The following is an 18,347-nucleotide window of genomic DNA, read 5'->3' on the forward strand; positions in this document are numbered from 1 at the left end:
TAACTGACCCACATATTCATTCATGTTTATCTCTGGATTCTCTTCCCTCCCTTTTAGGGGTAATTAGAATTATAGATTCATAGAGTTGGGAGGGACACCAAGGGTCATCCAGTCCAACCCCCTGCAATGCAGGAATCACAACTAAAGCACCTATGACAGATGGCCATCCTCTGCTTAAAAACCTCCAGGGAAAGAGAGTCCATGACCACACGAGGAAGACCATTCTACTGCTGAATCGCTCATACTGTCAGAAAGTTTTTTCTGATCTTTAGTCAATTCTCCTTTCTTGTGATTTGAAGCTATTGGTTCCAGTCCTATCCTCCAGAGCAGGAGAAAAAAAGCTTGTTCTCTCTTCCATGTGACAGCCCTTAAGATATTTGCAGGTGGCTTTCATATCTCATCAGTCTCCTCTTTTCCAGGCTAAAATAAACCCAGTTCCTTCAAGCGCTCCTCATAAGGCTTAATTTCCAGACCCTTGATCATCTTGGTCTCCCTCCTCTGCAAACATTCCAGCTTGTCAACATCCTTCTTAAATTGTGGTGCCCAGAACTGGACACAGTATTCCAGGTGTGGTCTGACCAAGGCAGAAGAGAGTGGTATTCTTACTTCCCTTGATCTGGACACTAGACTTCTCTTGATGCAGCCTTGAATAGGGTTAGGGTTAGGGTTAGGGTTCTGGTTCTCCCAGGGACAGGAACTAAGGGGACCAGACAAACAAGAGGAGGGCTGGCTGGAGCGCGAGCCAGAAGGCAGTGCAAGGGCTCTGAGCGAGGCAGAGGGGTCTAGGGATGCTACCGACGTGCGCGGGAGAGGAGGTGTCCGAAGGTACTGCGTGCGGCAGGGGAGGTATCAGAAGTTGGGGAATCGAGGAGGCTGTTTAGCAGTTCGGGGGAGGGGTCTGGCCCCACTCCCTCCCCTGAGGTCCGTAGACGGGAGAAGCATCAGGAGCAAAGAAGGAAACTAGGCGGGCTGAGGTTGTTTTGCTCACGTAGATCGAGACGTGCACCAGTTCCAGATTCTGACTCGGAATAGGCGGTCATGAGCTGTATATGTGTATATAGCATTAAAATCTGAAAAGCCATTACAGAGCCTTGGTTGTCTTTGGTCATGGGAAGCCACACACCAGCCCTGACACCGCGCCCCCCCCCCGGGCTGCATCAACTTGTGGTCCATTAAGACCCCTGGATCCTTTTCATACATACTGCTACTGGGTAGTAAGCCAGGTGTCCCCCATCCTATATTTTTGCAGTTGGTTCTTCCTGCCCAAGTGCAGAACCTTACATTTGTCCCTATTGAAATTCATTTTGTTAGTTTGCACCCAGTTCTCCAATCAGTTAAGGACATTTTGAATTCTGGTTTTGTCTTCTGTGGCATTAGCTATCCCTCCCAGTTTGGTGTCATCTGCAAATTTGATGAGCATCTTACTGACTATCGGTTGAATAAAGTATATTGTATTGCATTGTAAATTTTATGAGCATCCTCTCAATTCCTTCATCCAAGTTGTTTATAAAGACATTGAACAAGAACAGGTCCAGGACACAACCCTGCAGCACCCCACTTGTCACTTTTTCCAGGATGGCGAGGAACCCTTAATGGGTACTCTTTGCGTTCAGTCAGCCAGCCAGCTACAAATCCACCTAACCGTTACCTCATTCAACCCACATTTACCAGCTTCCTTGCAATAATATCAGGAGGGTATTTCCGTGAAACTATGTTTTTCTTTAAGTCTGAAGTCCACACTGTGGTGTTTTTTGTCACACAATTGAACAGTGAAGTTGGTGTGTGGGAGAGGAGCACTTCAGCCCTTTACTGTTTCCCACCTCAACAGGATGCCAGCTCATCCTGTTTTCTTTTGCCTCTTCTTCCAGTGTTCTGTAACATTTCGATGCAGGGGTCTGCTGAGAGTTACCTTTTGGCTCCCATTTGACATTTAAATATTGATGAAAATGTTGGCTATCCTATTTCCTTATTCTGTACAGGCTCTCCTGCTTTGCATTAAGTAAGGGCTTCGAAAGGAATCTATTGTTGTTGTTTATTGTTGTGTTTTCAGGAATCTTTGTGTACTAAAAGATATCTGTGTGGAAGGTCTCATGTATTACTCAGATTTCAGGAAACCCCTATTCTGGGTTTTCCCAGCAAAGCCATGACTCTGACTCAGTGGGATATACTCTGCTGGTCTCCTACTGCTCCTTCCCCAGAATGGATGGGACAAGGCAGCCTGGGTTGGCCTTTGGGAAGCAAGTGACCCTTTTGTCTGCCAGTCTTTTGTAATGTAGTCTGCTGTTTTATGCCTTTTTTATAATAAAGTTTACTTGACCATGATTCACATGTTTACTGGGTGATATCCATCTAAATCATGCTCTGAGTAGACCCACTGAAACCAATAGACTTAAGTTATGTAAATTGATTTATTACACTGAGTCTACTTTGGTTTTAATGTTTTTCTAAGCCAACTTGAGTGTATTTTGGGAGCAGAAAGGTGGGGTAATGGAATAAAATGAACAATTACATATTTTCTTCCTGAATATTCCCCCAGAAACAAAAAGAGTTAACAGTTTGCCACCACTAGATAAGAATGAAATCTACTATGGTGGTAAGCCAAAAGGCAAATTACTAGCATGAGCACAACTATAAATTCTGAAGGGTGCATGCAAAATGTTTATGTCCAAAACATTATACTTTCTAGATTTACATTGTAGGTAGTTTGCATTTTATCAGAAAGTGAAGGATTACTGTTGTACGTTACAGACCATCCGAAGAATGAAAAAAGTTCAGATTCCGGTAACTCGGACAGATCCAGACCCAGTCTCTGAAAACGACGAGGACAGCTATGAAGAGGATACGCATGACCCCAGAGGTTCCCGCGGAGCTTCAAGTGTGAGCCGGAGGCATGAGAAGAACTGGGTGAGGGACCGAAGTGCAAGCAGGGAAAGAAGTTTATCACCGAGGTCAGATAGGAGGTCGGTGGCTTCCAGCCAGCCTGCAAAACCTACAAAAGTCACACTGGTGAAATCCAGGAAAAATGAAGGTATGTTGTGACTCAGCAGTAGGACTCAAAAGAGAAAGTGTTCCCTGACCTTGCACCTCAGGCCATGTTTTAACCAAAGAAGTTTTAAAACTTTGTATGCTCTTTAATAGCTTGGATTAGTCTCCAACCTGGTGCCCTCCAGATGTTTTGGACTACAACTCTCATCAGCATGGCCATATCCTTTTGGTGCTTTTGGAGTTGTAGTCCAAAACATCTGGAGGGCAGCAGGTCAGGGAAGGCTGCCTCAGAAGGAAATAGGAGGTTTCCATTTATCCATTCATTTGCCCCAAGGAGTTTTTTCACTGGCCAATCAGCCATAATGTGTATGTTGTACTTTGAGAGTCACTTGGCTTCCTGGGGGAGGGAGTTGTCTTTCCTCCTCTCTTGTGTGCCACTTACCACTAGCTTGAAAAAGCCATTTTGGAGAGAAATGGTTCAAGTCTGCCATCTATATAGGAGAGTTTAGTTTCTACATGTTGGTAAGGTTGAGGAAGGCAGATTGGGGAGGATGACCGTCCTAAAATAGGGGCAGAGTTGCCCATATCTAGTTCTGCTACAGGGCAAGATGCGAAAATCTCCCTGCAATTGTTGAGCTGGTAGAATCTGAACTGTGCTCATGGGCCACGGAAACCCCTTTATATCAACAGAGGTGCAGCCACCTGTTTACACTGCAAAGAAGGGCACACATAGTATCTGCAGAAAGATGTTTGGAAACAGAAACCATTTTTCATTGCTTTGATGTATGCACATACCTTTCAACTTGAGGGTGGGCCTTCATTTCATAGAATCAATAGAATTGTAGAGTTGGAAGAGAACTGCCCCCCCCCCTCCCTGGGTCATCTAATCCAGCCCTCTGCAATGCAGGAATCACAGCTAAAGAATCCCTGAAAGATGGCCATCCAACTTTTCTTTTTAAAAATCTCCAGTGAAGGAGAGTCCATATCTTCCAAGGTCATTCTTTCCACTGTAGAACAATTCTTGCCATCAGAAATTCCTTGCTAATGTTTAGTCGGAATCCCCTTTCTTGTCATTTGGAATCATAGAGTTGGAAGAAACTACAAGGGTCATCCAGTCCAACCCCCTGCCAAGCAGGAAACACCATCAATTCAAAGCATTCCTGACAGATGGCTGCCAAGCCTCTGCTTAAAGACCTCCAAAGGAGGAGACTCCACCACACTCCTTGGCAGCAAATTCCACTGCCGAACAGCTCTTACTGTCAGGAAGTTCTTCCTAATGTTTAGGTGGAATCTTCTTTCTTGTAGTTTGAATCCATTGCTCTGTGCCCGCTTCTCTGGAGCAGCAGAAAACAAACTTTCTCCCTCCTCTATATGACATCCTTTTATATATTTGAACATGGCTATCATATCACCCCTTAACCTTCTCTTCTCCAGGCTAAACATACCCAGCTCCCTAAGCCGTTCCTCATAAGACATTGTTTCCAGGCCTTTGACCATTTTGGTTGCCCTCCTCTGGACACGTTCCAGCTTGTCAGTATCCTTCTTGAACTGTGGTGCCCAGAACTGGACACAGTATTCCAGGTGAAGTCTGACCAGAGCTTATTTGAATTGGTTGATTCAGGTTCTACCCTCTGGAGCAGCGGAAAGCAATCTTGCTCCATCTTCTATGTGACAGCCCTTCAGATATTTGAAGGTGGCTATCATATCACCCCTCAGTCTTCTCTTCTCCAGGCTTCCCTTCTTCATAAGGCTTGGGGAGTCTTAAGTTGGCATGGGAGCCTGCTTCCACAGAAGGTGGTTTGTTTTTGCTTCATGGGATTAATCTCCCGTATAGTGTTTTGGAAGTTTCTGATGGAAATTAGGAGTAAACCCCTCTTCTTGCACCTCCATAACATTAAGCCATCTTTGTTCTGTTCTTTTTGGATCTTGTCTTGGTTACGGTTAAATTAGCAAACTTTCAGATTGCACAGTACTCTTTCGGCAGGAAGAATTTCATGCAAACTGAAAGCTACTTAACCTGGCCCAATAAAAAGTACCCATCAAAAATTTGAAGCATCTTTTCCTTGGAGCTTGACACAGCAATTGTTCTTGCTATGTACAACTTTCTAGGAAAGAAGGAACAGATTTGTCCTCTATTTCACATTTACCATCTAAACTTTTTAATGCAAGTTTGGGGAGTTTTGCTTACCTGAACAAAGTGTGATGCTAATTTAGCTTGCTAAATTGCTGGCAAACAGTTTGGTTATTCTGATTGCTGCTTCTCCCAAGAATGAATTTGCACAATCTCGCTATACAGCCATTCCTCAATTATACAGAAGACTGCAGACTGCCTGTTAATGACCTGGGAGTCAATCTCACAGCAGTGTTTTGCATACCAGTTACAGAGCATGCTGCACTAATTATGCAAATTTGATATCCAGAGCCATTGAAAACTTAAGTATTTCATAGTTAGGTAACAATATTCCCTGCCTTCTAGCTGGATGCTATCAGTCCAGTAACAACTTCTGTACAACACTGTATTGGCAACATTCATATTTTTCTAAACCTTTCCTTTTTTTATTAAAAAAATTAATGTAGTGTCACAGACATTGACATATGAACCCTTCCCAAATGATGTACGACTCTGTAAGCTTAGGTCTAACATAGCAAGGAGAGAACAAGCCATGATAAGGATGTAGCAAGGATAGTAATAGTAGTATCTCCCAAAGGATTGTTTCTTTGGCTAAAATTGAAGGTACAGTGGTACCTCGGGTTAAAGACGCTTCAGGTTACAGACGCTTCAGGTTACAGACTCCGCTAACCCAGAAATAGTACCTCGGGTTAAGAACTTTGCTTCAGGATGAGAACAGAAATCGTATGGTGGCGGCACGGCAGCAGCGGGAGGTCCCATTAGCTAAAGTGGTGCTTCAGGTTAAGAACAGTTTCAGGTTAAGAACGGACCTCCAGAACGAATTAAGTTCTTAACCCTTGGTACCACTGTACTTGTGCTATTTAAAGGCCTTGTTTGAACATAACAAATTAAGATTTGTGAATTATGATGAAGATTTGTGAATTAAGATGAAGAAGCAAGCGTTCATGAAGCAAAAATCATGTGACATGCTTTGTTTCTCTCCCAGCTGAGCTGCTGCTGTGACTGTAGGAACTAAGCCATGGTTTGACCTAGCATTGTGTGTGAGCCTGGACCCATTGTTTGTCTCAGTGCAAACAACCCTGAATGGTTGCCCAGGCTTTTGCTTGGCTTACTGCTTATTGTTTGCTTTGTGTGGAGCGTGGGGGGAGACAAATCACAAGCTCAGATTCATGCATGACACTAAGCCAAACCATGGCTTCATTTCTGGTGGCATGGCGGCAGCAGCAGGACAGAGAAAGGGGCAAAGGGGCTGCTGTTTTGCTTCTGTGCGCCAGTGCACTAGTTCAGTCATGGCCAGCCATGGTTTGGCTTACTGCTACATGTAAACATGACCTGCATGAACTTTGAGAACAGAAGAATCATAGCTCAATGGTGGAACACCTATTTAGCTTGCAGAAACTCCCAGTTCAATCCCCATCACCTCTCTGTTAAAAGGAGCAGCAAAGACATGACAGGAAAGAGCCTTCTGTGCAGGTGTGTGTGTGTGTGTGTGTGTGTGTGTGTGCGTGTGTGTGCGTGCGTGTGCTCATTGGACTAGTGGGACTAGCATAGTCCCCGATGTTCCTGGCAGTAAATTGGAGTATTAAAGTGTGTACCTTTTTTACACACCTAACCCCACACACATTGAAGGGTGGAAGCTGAGGGGGGAAGACCTTTTATCAATGGCTGGAAAAGCCTGAATGGATTTTAAGGAGCTGAAAGCCCACTAGAGAGTTCACATTTATGGGGAGAGCCTTTCTGAATGAAAAAGAGCGCAACACTGTGTGCCTCAGGTGTAAACATTCTCGTGTTCTGTCCAGCATCCTTGTAAGGCAGGCCAGTTTTGTTATCCCCACAGTACCAATTGCAAGGTATGCGTGGAGACTCTTAGAACTTAGAATCTTAGAGTTGGAAAGAACCCCAAGGGTCATCTAGTCCAATCCCCTACAATGCAGGAATCTAACTGTTTTGCAATGAAAAATGTCACTGCATGCCACTGCTTCTGTGCCTGAGACTCTGGAGAACCTCTGCCAGTCTGAGAAAACATGAATGGGCTAGACAGGCCACCTTTTTACATTAATATTTTCAACTGCGGAAAAGCTCAGGTAGTCATGTTTTTAGTTAAGGTCAGGAATGGGCTTATGCTCTCTGAGCCACAGCAATGCTTATGGGGTCCCCACCTTTTAGCTGTAGTGTGAGGTGCATCAGAAAACTCCAGAACACCCTTGATTCCTCCCATATGTTGGCAGAGGGTAGGAGCAGGGAATCCATGTTGTGAAGGACCTTCCCCACCCTGCTTCAAGCATGGGGGAGTAACCACTTCCAACCTGCTGACTTGAAAACACTAAGCCATGCTTGTTGTTGTTGTTGTTTAGTCGTTTAGTCGTGTCCGACTCTTCGTGACCCCATGGACCATAGCACGCCAGGCACTCCTGTCTTCCACTGCCTCCCGCAGTTTGGTCAAACTCATGTTCGTAACTTCGAGAACACTGTCCAACCATCTCGTCCTCTGTCGTCCCCTTCTCCTAGTGCCCTCCATCTTTCCCAACATCAAGGTCTTTTCCAAGGATTCTTCTCTTCTCATGAGGTGGCCAAAGTATTGGAGCCTCAGCTTCACGATCTGTCCTTCCAGTGAGCACTCAGGGCTGATTTCCTTCAGAATGAATAGGTTTGATCTTCTTCCAGTCCATGGGACTCTCAAGAGTCTCCTCCAGCACCATAATTCAAAAGCATCAATTCTTCGGCGATCAGCCTTCTTTATGGTCCAGCTCTCACTTCCATACATCACTACTGGGAAAACCATAGCTTTAACTATACGGACCTTTGTAGGCAAGGTGATATCTCTGCTTTTTAAGATGCTGTCTAGGTTTGTCATTGCCTTTCTCCCAAGAAGCAGGCGTCTTTTAATTTCGTGACTGCTGTCACCATCTGCAGTGATCAAGGAGCCCAAGAAAGTAAAATCTCTCACTGCCTCCATTTCTTCCCCTTCTATTTGCCAGGAGGTGATGGGACCAGTGGCCATGATCTTGGTTTTTTTGATGTTGAACTTCAGACCATATTTTGCGCTCTCCTCTTTCACCATAGCTGCCAAGTTATCCCTTATTTTAAGGGATTTTCCCTTATGCTGAATAGGGTTCCTCGCGAGAAAAGGGAAAACTTTGCAGCTATGCTCTTTCACCCTCATTAAAAGGTTCTTTAATTCCTCCTCACTTTCTGCCATCAAGGTTATGTCATCTGCATATCTGAGGTTGTTGATATTTCTTCCGGCAATCTTAATTCCGGCTTGGGATTCATCTAGTCCAGCCTTTCGCATGATGAATTCTGCATATAAGTTAAATAAGCAGGGAGACAATATACAACCTTGTCGTACTCCTTTCCCAATTTTGAACCAATCAGTTGTTCCATATCCAGTTCTAACTGTAGCTTCTTGTCCCACATAGAGATTTCTCAGGAGACAGATGAGGTGATCAGGCACTCCCATTTCTTTAAGAACTTGCCATAGTTTGCTGTGGTCGACACAGTCAAAGGCTTTTGCATAGTCAATGAAGCAGAAGTAGACGTTTTTCTGGAACTCTCTAGCTTTCTCCATAATCCAGCGCATGTTTGCTATTTGGTCTCTGGTTCCTCTGCCCCTTCGAAATCCAGCTTGCACTTCTGGGAGTTCTCGGTCCACATACTGCTTAAGCCTGCCTTGTAGAATTTTAAGCATAACCTTGCTAGCGTGTGAAATGAGCGCAATTGTGCGGTAGTTGGAGCATTCTTTGGCACTGCCCTTCTTTGGAATTGGGATGTAGACTGATCTTCATTCCTCTGGCCACTGCTGAGTTTTCCAAACTTGCTGGCATATTGGGTGTAGCACCTTAACAGCATCATCTTTTAAAATTTTAAATAGTTCAGCTGGAATATCATCACTTCCACTGGCCTTGTTATTAGCAATGCTTTCTAAGGCCCATTTGACTTCACTCTCCAAGATGTCTGGCTCAAGGTCATACTTACCGTATCTTATTTCCTGGCAACACTCTCTCTGTGTCCCAGCAAACAGTTTGGGAATTCTTGGGGCCAATTGAATTCATGGGAGCAGTGGTGGTGGACCCTGAAAATACTTGTTAACGACAGGCATGCATTTATTTTCTTTTTATTCGAAACAGAATATGGATTGCGCCTAGCCAGCCACATATTTGTGAAAGAAATATCCCAAGACAGTCTGGCAGCAAGAGATGGCAATATTCAGGAAGGTGACGTCGTACTGAAGGTACAGTAAATATGCTTTCCCCCCCCCCTTTTATTTTTATTTGGTGAAGGAGATAACCCTGTTACACTTTTACACAACTGATCTCCTGGTAACTAGATGGTTTTGAAAGGACCAATCCTGATCCACTGAAGCAGAAGATTAAAAAGAGGGTGAATGTAAGCTCCTGTAGAGCTTACACAACTAGCACAGCTGTGCTGGCTGGGGTCAATAGGAGTTGTAGTCCAAAACACCTGGAGGTATCCCATTTGGCAAAGGCTGGTATATAGCAAAATGTCATTGTTTGCCAATTCATGGCAGCAAAAGGCTAGTGTTGGGGACCATTTGCCAAGCCCTTGTAGAGCACAGTAGGGATGTTCCACATGTGGAAGACTGAACTGCCTGAAGGCAACCTTGCTTTGGACAAGAGCTTGAGGAGCTAAATCATCTTGGCCAGAGGATATTAGCCCCTTGCTGACTATTCAGTGTAAATCATTGACAAATCTCTGAAATCCCATTGACGTAATTAGGGCACTGGGGTGGGTTCTCCCATTCCTTTGGTGTCAAGTCACGTAGTTACGGTAATTCCTTCTATAGGTGTTTTAAGGTACTCAAATGCAATGATTATGTTAAGCTTCAAAGTGTGATTGTAATTTCCATAAACCAGGTGTGTAGTTTTCTACCCTTTGGCTGGTGCCCTGGATTGAGTATTTAAACTGCACCCATCTCCCCTCCAACCCCACACAAGTCACATCATCTCAGCCTTTCTGTAGTGTGGTATCCAATGAAGACATGTTCAAAGCATACCCATCAGTGGACTTAAATCATTTATTTCTAAGGGTCTGTTCTGAGCATGATTTGGTTAAATACCACCACAGCCAGAGTGAGCTATCTGGCTTTTGTCTGTCTGTCTTGTCTCTTCCTTCCTTTCCCTCTAGTCTTCAAAGTTGCCATCAAGGCGAAACTGCTGACTTTCTGTTCGGTTCGTATCAGTAGTCCTTTTGCTCTGTTGCAGATAAACGGAACAGTCACGGAAAATATGTCATTGACAGATGCCAAGACCCTAATAGAAAGGTCAAAGGGCAAGTTGAAGATGGTAGTTCAAAGGGATGAACGAGCAACTTTGCTGAATGTCCCAGATCTTTCTGATAGTATTCACTCAGTCAATGCTTCAGAAAGAGATGGTGAGTATGGATCTGTTTGTCTTTAAAGGTAGAAACAGGGTTGTTGTTATATTCCAGTTCCACAAAGATGTAAAATGTTAAATGTAGCAAAACTCGGTATGTGTATATAGACAAGGGAGATGGGGTGGATTTTTGAGCTGGTACAAACATTGGTCATTATATGGTCATTATAACTGCACGCCTTTAAAAATATATATCAGTGGTTTCTCAATATTGCACAAGTAGAAATATAGTTCACACATAATGCAAAGCCATGGTCTGTTTCACCAACAAGTGGTTTGTTTGAACATCTGAACACAGCCCTGCAGACGAACCATTGCCTGTTTTCTGCCAAACAAACCACAATGTGAAGCCATGGTTTGTTGTTGGCCTATGGGTGGTCACTTATTTTAACTACAGTTTAGCTTTTAGGTTCAAACACAGTAAACTTAGTTGGTCTCTAAGGTGCTACTGGAAGGAATATTTTATTTTGTTTCACTTAACTATAGTATCCCTGGCCATCCCACACCAGATGCTTGCCCAAGCTACAGAAGCACCAGGCAAGAGCAGCTGGGAAGCAGACAAAGCTTTGAAGAAGGAAGCCTGTGAGGCAACTTGTGGTTTTTTGAAACCATGGTTAAACATGCCCACACCATGGCTTAGCATTATATGCAAATTTAGCCATACACGAGATTGGGGGCGGGGGTGTACATGGTCCAATACGCTTCATATAATAAGTTCTGCAAAACCTTATATCCATTTTTGGGCAGGTCATGTCATCATTTTTTATAAATCATTTCATGGAAAAACAACTTTTATTTAACAGACATTTCAGAAATTCAGTCGCTGGCATCCGATCATTCCAACCGATCACATGACAGGCCCCGCCGCAGTCGTTCACGATCTCCTGACCAGAGGTCAGAGCCTTCAGACCATTCCAGACATTCTCCACAGCAGCCCAGCAATGGCAGGTGATGGTAGCCTTGTACTATTTTAAATCGACTTGTTAAACAAAATAGTAGACTAGACGCTTGAGGATATGTGCATGGCAGGCCAGCTATGTAGTTGCATGGTGCAGCAATTAATGGAATCCAGAGGCGTGACGCCACAGGCATAACTTACCTACAAAATGTTAAACTGCCTGAATTTTGCATTGTTTGTTTGTGTCTGACTTGCTCTGGTTAGCCCAAGTGAGACAGGAGTGAGTAATGAAGCTTCTGTACGTAGCCTGAGAGGGAGGAGATTCCAGGTTTGTCCTTGTATGCAATCTCTGTTTTGACTTGTACACTCAAACACATGTGCTTGCTTTTTTGGGGGGGGGGGGAGCTAACATAAACCATCACCCAGATTAAAGGTGGAAATGGCCATTTGGAGAGTATTTCATGTTTTAATATTGCAGATTCATTTCCCACCCATTTCGTATCTGGACCCAGTTCAAGGTGTTAGGCGTTACTTTTAATGTCTTCTGTGTTCTGTGGCAGGGATGGGGAGCCTGTGGCCCTCCAGATGTCACCCCCGCCAACATGGCAAGTAGGAATTGTGGGAGTTGAAGTCTGACAGCATCTGGAGGGCCACAGGCTCCCCACTCCTGCTCTAAAGTTAAGGACACACCACCCTTTCCCGGCCCCCACATGCGTCAGCAGAGAGCCCATAGGCGTACCCCCACCCTGTTATGCCCTGCCCCTGTTAAACCTTCTTCTGGGTCCCAAAGGACCCCTGCACCAGCAATTGCACATTGATTGGATGTTCTTAAAATGGTCGCTGCCGTCTCCTTGCTCCAGCATCATTAGAGATTCACCTGGTTTTAAAGCACAAGAGGGTTGCAATGACCAGGTTATGAAACTCCCTATCCCAGGCAGTCTGCTTAGCTCATACCTGGTCGGTAGTGTTACAACATCACCTTGCTGTGACATTTATTATGTGTTTAACAGCGGCTGTTGTATTCTAATGCCACCCTTTTTAAGTGCCTGCTGAAAAGAATTCTATTTTGCCAGGCCTGTGCCAGCAATTAAGAATACATCATTCCACAATGGTTAATTGATGTCTGTTTTAAAAAATTTATGGTTTAATTTTTTATTGCTGCAAACAGCGCTGACATTTTTAATGATACAACTATACAAATATTCTAATGAATTAATTCCGAGCGGGCAGTTGGGGTAGTCCCTGAGTGTTGTTTGTGAGCCTCAGCCTTGTCCTCTTTCTGTCTTCTGGCTTTAATGGACTCTTACCTTCAAAGGCCTGAGACGGGCATCTAGAGATACCTTTTAAGACGTGACCTGAGACTCATTTGTGGAGATACTGATACTGTGGTTTATTGGTAATTAATGCTATTGCAGAGCTGTTGTTTTTGTGCTGTAAAAATGCTGTGTCACACACAGAAGAAACCAAGATCACGTATAAATGTGCTCAACCACAAAACAGGCGTGACCAGCTGATAATTGTCTCAAAATTGCATAATTATTATATATAAACTAAACCAAAACTAAGACGTCAATATTTCCACATTCAAATCAAGTCCCTTGCTCCCATAGAATACTGTAGGAAGTTCAAAGGTATGCAAGAGTTCATTCCAATGATAATTGCATTGGCGGGATTACAGAACTTTCGCCGGACTCCATAATGTGTGCTGTACACCTTTGATAATGACTTTCTTACTTCATGGACTAGCAATACTACAGGCATTATCGTTGGAATGAACTCTTGCATACCTTTGAATTTCCTACAGTATTCTATGGGAGCAAGGGACTCGATTTGAATTTGGAAATATTGACGTCTTAGTTTTGGTTTAGTTTATATATAATAATAATGCAATTTTGAGACAATTATCAGCTGGTCACGTCTGTTTTGTGGTTGTGTAAAAATGCTGTGTTCAGGATTGTTCAGTATTTTTGTATTTGATATTTGAGTTGCTATCCATTTCGGAAGAAAGGCGAGCTATAAAACTGAAATATTTTTTTAAATCTCTTCTTCGGTCTTGATTCCTTTCAGCTTTTTGCTCTATTTATGTGTTTTATTAGAAATTGGCATCTAACTCTCCACTGTTGGAGACACGAAGCTGGGTTAGATGGCTTGTCTTGGGAAAGGCAGTCCTTGTGAATGTTCAGAAGTTAATCTCATCTGTGGCAGAACCATTTTTTGGAAACCATCTCCTCCATAAAAGAGCTTTTGCCCACCAGTCCCAAAAGGGACAGGTTTATGAAAGAGGCAGAAAGTGTTCTTGTGGACAGGGCTAAGATGCAATTCACATTCTTGTGACACTGGAAGCATACAAGGATTAAAATGGGGAGTGTTGTGTGTCTGAATTGTGTGCATTTGATTGGCAGGACGGAAATTTGTTAAGAAATGAGCTGCCAGTGATGAAACAAACATGAAGCTGACTTCACTTTTTCTGACTGAAGGTTATTTTAAAATGCTGCAACATTAAGCATCCTTTTTATATATAAAAAACCCTTCCTGACACAGCACAGATGTTAGAAGTAAAAGCAATACTGGCAGAACACATACACAGCGAAATAACACCTTTGATGACTCATGGGAAATGCAGCTGTAATTTTTAACAGCATTCTGTCACCTAGGAACAATGAGAGTGTCAAGACACTTCATGTATCTTAAAAACTGGGAAAATTGAATGCTTACTAGAAAGTTCAAAAAAATGGGATGAGCTGCCATTCTTACATTTAGAAAAAACAACTTTGACCACAACTTTATTTTCCTTGTTGAAAGCTGTACCTCGCCTTTCTGTTTTGGGGCTTCCTTGTCCAGTGCATTTGGGAAGGAATTGAACCACTATTCTGGTACTGCTTACCTGCAAGGGTTTACCATCTCGTTCCTTAATTTACCTCAGTCATTCTTAATGTTGTAGCCAAAGGCCATAAAAACCATGACATTAAAAGAAAAAAGTAATTTTCAAAGCATGTGCATGGTGGGGTATTAAAAAATGAACTTTCCAGCCTCAACGTATGTTTCTAAGAGGCACAGTGGTTTAGTTCACAAATGGGTGCAGCCAAACATCTCATTTCCCTCCTTTACTTCCTTTGTTTGTGCAAATCATAGTTCGTCATTAACATCTGAACTGGAGTACAGACTATATTGCTTTGCTTTCCTGTCACAACAAAATTATGGTTTACGTGAGAGCAAGGAAATGAGGGAGAGAATTGGGAGTGTGCAGTGGCTGAGGGAAAGAGTGAGCCCCAAGTTCAGGCACAAATAGCTAAACCACGGTTTGCAGTTAGATGCATGGAGCTGCCAGTGATGTGCATGAACTGTCAGCTGCTTCCCATTCATTCCTTTGTGGAAGGTATCTGAGTGCCTGCTTTCTGGCAGTCCTGCGATGCACTTCCTCTCTGTGACATTGCCAGATTGAAGGTATGAAAGCAAATGGACTGTGAAGTCATGACTTCCCAAATGTCATTCACATAAATAACATCAAATAATTACGAGGCTGTGAAGAGGTGGGTGGAAGAGAAGAGACAGAGGTCGATAAAGTACTGTTAGACAAAGCAGTACTTCATGCTTCCATATTTTAAGAAATCACTTCATTGCACAGCTTAAGGACAGCAGCCATCACACTTTCACCCGGGAAGCAAGCAACCCAGCCAAACCTGGAAGAGTGCATGGTTGCAAAGTAAGGTTTGGCAGCCCTACAGTCAGTAGACCAAATCTCACCACCTGAGAGATGCTCTGGGTCCCTTTTCGGGACCATTCTTCTGCATTAAAGATAAGGGAGCCCAGGCCTCCATTTCATCATCTGAAACAAGCAAGCAAATTCAGTGAACCCCTTGGCATGACTCACTTTTTAGGTTTGTGTGGGTCCTAGCACATAAACTGAAGACATATGTTCTAGGGATGACCAACTCCCAATAGACTGTGATCTACTCACAGTATTAAAAAAAAACTGGCAGTGATCTACCCATTGTCATTGCATGGACCAAAGTTGTTGAGCTGCTTTTAGGAAGGCAGAGTTGTTGAGCTTTGTTAGGAAATGCAGAGTTGTTGAGCTTTTTTAGGAAGCCACTGTTGTTGTTTTCACCCTTTTTTATGGGGGGGGGAATCACTGAGGGGCAAGAGATCTACCAGGAACACCCCACAATCTACCAGTAGATCACAATCTACCTGTTGGACATGCTTGTAGATCAAAGGATTGACTTGTCCATGGGAGAGAGCTGTAGCTTCCCCCATTTTCAAGCAGCCAGGTTCACCTCCCCACTTCCAACAGCCAAGATAGTATTTTAAGCGGGGCTGGAAAGACACCCAACTTCCTTTCTTTGAGATCCACCACAAATCAGAAGATTTATCCAAGGTATGGTCTGAAGGAACTAGAGACTACCACTTTGCTGAAGCTAAACAGGTCTGAGTCTGGTCAATGCTTGGATAGGAGACCTCCTGGGAACCTCAGATTCCATTGTGGTATATGCTTAAGAAACAAAAAGAAAATGAATAAATGCTGAGCTTGGTAGACTAATGGTGGGATTCATCTGTAAGGCAGCTTTGTGTGTTTTGAGTAAAGCAAGCTGAAGTCCAAAAATTAGATGGTTGGGTTGGAGAGAGAGTTGGGAGTCCAAAAAGGCACCAGATGTTGGGTCCTCCTTTCAGATTTCAGTAGCTGCAATAATTCTATGTGCAGTTTCTCCAGTGGAACCACAAGCAGCAAAAAGAATGAGGACTGTTCAGAAATGCAGCCTTCCCCCAAGCAATGTGACAAAGCTTACCTTTGCAATGACGTTGTCATGCTATGTGTGTCCCTGTAAACATCACTTCTTCTAGCTGTTAAGCATTTAGCATTTGTTTTCAAAATTGCAAGGCGTTCCTGCATGAAGTGTTCTTTCTTCGATGTGTATACAGTATTAATCAATAACATTGCTGCATAGTCTTCGGGTTCTTTAAACGTCAAATCAAATAATTGCTACTTAGTATTTGAATGCCTCCCCTCCATGCATAATAATAATAATAATAATAATATAGTTTATTATTTATACCCCGCCCATCTGGCATAACTTGGTGGCAGCTCTGTTCCTCTTCTGAAAAACTGCTGTGTTTACAAAAGCTCTGCTTGACTTCAAGCATGGCCATCCAACCAATGACTTATTGCTCTTTGCAGTGTGGATATTGAGGCAGCGGTGCCATCTAGCTGTAGCAGATTGATTGTATGGTGGCGAAGAAAGCACACTGTCTCTCTTTTTGGGAAATTTGCTAGTCATTTATAGTGGGGGACAATTGTTTAGGAAATCAAAACAAGTATTGTTTTCTCTTACTTAGTTATTCATTATATCTAAGTTAGGTTTGGCGGGGGGTGGGAGGTAAATCTGTGTGACTTTCTAAAAATGGTTTGTTCTGTATATTACCCCGTGAGGTAAGCTGGACTTAGGAGACAGTGAGCTTTGTGGCCAAGTGGAAATTTGAGCCTGCAAATTTCCAGCTTTGGTGACAGCATCCAATGTGTCTCACATGAACCATTTCTCAGCCCCCTTGAGAGATAGCATGACACGGTCTCCTTAGCCCAGCAGTGGGGAACCTTGGGGGGGGGCTCCAGATGCTGCTGAACTACAATTTCCACCATCCCTGACCCACTGACCATGCTGTCTGGGGCTGTTGGGAGTTAGATCCCAGAAACATTTGGAGTGAAACAGGTTCGCCACATAAAAAGTGAGGAAGTCTGTAGCAATTAGTGCCTGCATCTCTCAGGATCTCACCTAATCTGTGCTAGACATTTCCACAGGAAATCCTCAGAGCAATGTCACCTGCTTACTATTTCTATGACGGGTGTAATCTACAACTACTTGATTCTCTAGATTTCCTTGGTGGAATTACTGTTGAAGATTTTTAAATGAAGTTTTGTTTTTTCTTGATTTAGTCTCCGAAGTAGAGATGATGAAAGAATAGCAAAGCCAGGAGCAGTCTCCACACCTGTGAAAAATGTAGAGGAACCCACAATTTCCAAATCACTGGAAGAATCTGTAACGGAGAGAAATGATAAGCAGACTCCGCCACTTCCTGGCAAGTATTAAGGCTACTGCCTGGTTAAATTGACTAGGATTTCTTCAGTCACCTGTGTTTTAAACTAATTAACGTATTCAATCTGCATGTGAGGTTAAGCAGTCATTCTGAAGCAAAAACATACTCAGCATTTTTAGATGACCTGCATCTTTGAGGCATAGGCAACCTTGGCTCTCCAGATGTTTTAGAACTACAACTCCCATGATCCCTAGATAATAGGGCCAGTGGTCAGGGATCATGGGAGTTGTAGTTCCAAAGCATCTGGAGAGCCAAGGTTGCCTATGACCTGGGGTAGAGAAAGGGTGAAGGGCTGGACCTCAGTGGTAGAACATCTGCTTTGCATGCAGAACGTCCCAAGTTCAATCCCCAGGCTAGAGCTGGGAATGTTCGGTCTGATGGACCAACTGTCTGGATTGCTATAAGGCAGCAGCATCCTATGCCTCTTCTAATATGGTGTTTATCAGGTAGTTTTTAAGTATACACACTTAAAAAAATCTGTTTAATCAATCAGCTCATGCTTTTAGTTGATTAATAGTTGTAAAAACAGATCAATTTAATTTATTAAGTATTGCAACCCCTAGTATGTATTATACCGTACTTCTGTACTACAGCTGTTGAGGATTTTATTTATTTATTTATTTACTTCCCATCCTTTTCCTATGGTCCCCAGGACAGGTTACAAGATTAAAACACAACATTAAAATACAGTTTAAACCAATTTAAAACAATAGAAAGCGGGTCCTAAGAACATACACCTCAAGTGTCAATAGGCCAGGTAAAGAAGTGTGTCTTCAGCATTCTCCAAAAGCTGCATAATGAAGAGGCCAGGCACACCACTGTGAGGAGGGAGTTTCATAGCTTAGGGGCC

The 18,347-nt window shown here is 43.3% G+C and overlaps 1 protein-coding gene across 6 annotated transcripts in view; it reads left to right on the forward strand.

The window, feature by feature from the left end:
* The window catches only part of TJP1 (tight junction protein 1), a 132,676-nt gene that overhangs the window by 68,428 nt on the left and 45,901 nt on the right, over nucleotides 1–18,347 (forward strand). For all 6 annotated transcript variants that reach the window (XM_035131818.2, XM_035131816.2, XM_035131817.2 and 3 more), the window contains exons 5-9: nucleotides 2,749–3,028; nucleotides 9,244–9,347; nucleotides 10,339–10,507; nucleotides 11,313–11,457; nucleotides 17,337–17,479. In XM_035131818.2, the coding sequence (XP_034987709.2) occupies nucleotides 2,749–3,028; nucleotides 9,244–9,347; nucleotides 10,339–10,507; nucleotides 11,313–11,457; nucleotides 17,337–17,479 (841 nt within the window). The remainder of the gene's footprint in view (nucleotides 1–2,748; nucleotides 3,029–9,243; nucleotides 9,348–10,338; nucleotides 10,508–11,312; nucleotides 11,458–17,336; nucleotides 17,480–18,347) is intronic.

Source organism: Zootoca vivipara, chromosome 14, assembly GCF_963506605.1.
Source record: "Zootoca vivipara chromosome 14, rZooViv1.1, whole genome shotgun sequence".
NCBI classification, from domain to species: Eukaryota; Metazoa; Chordata; class Lepidosauria; order Squamata; family Lacertidae; genus Zootoca; species Zootoca vivipara.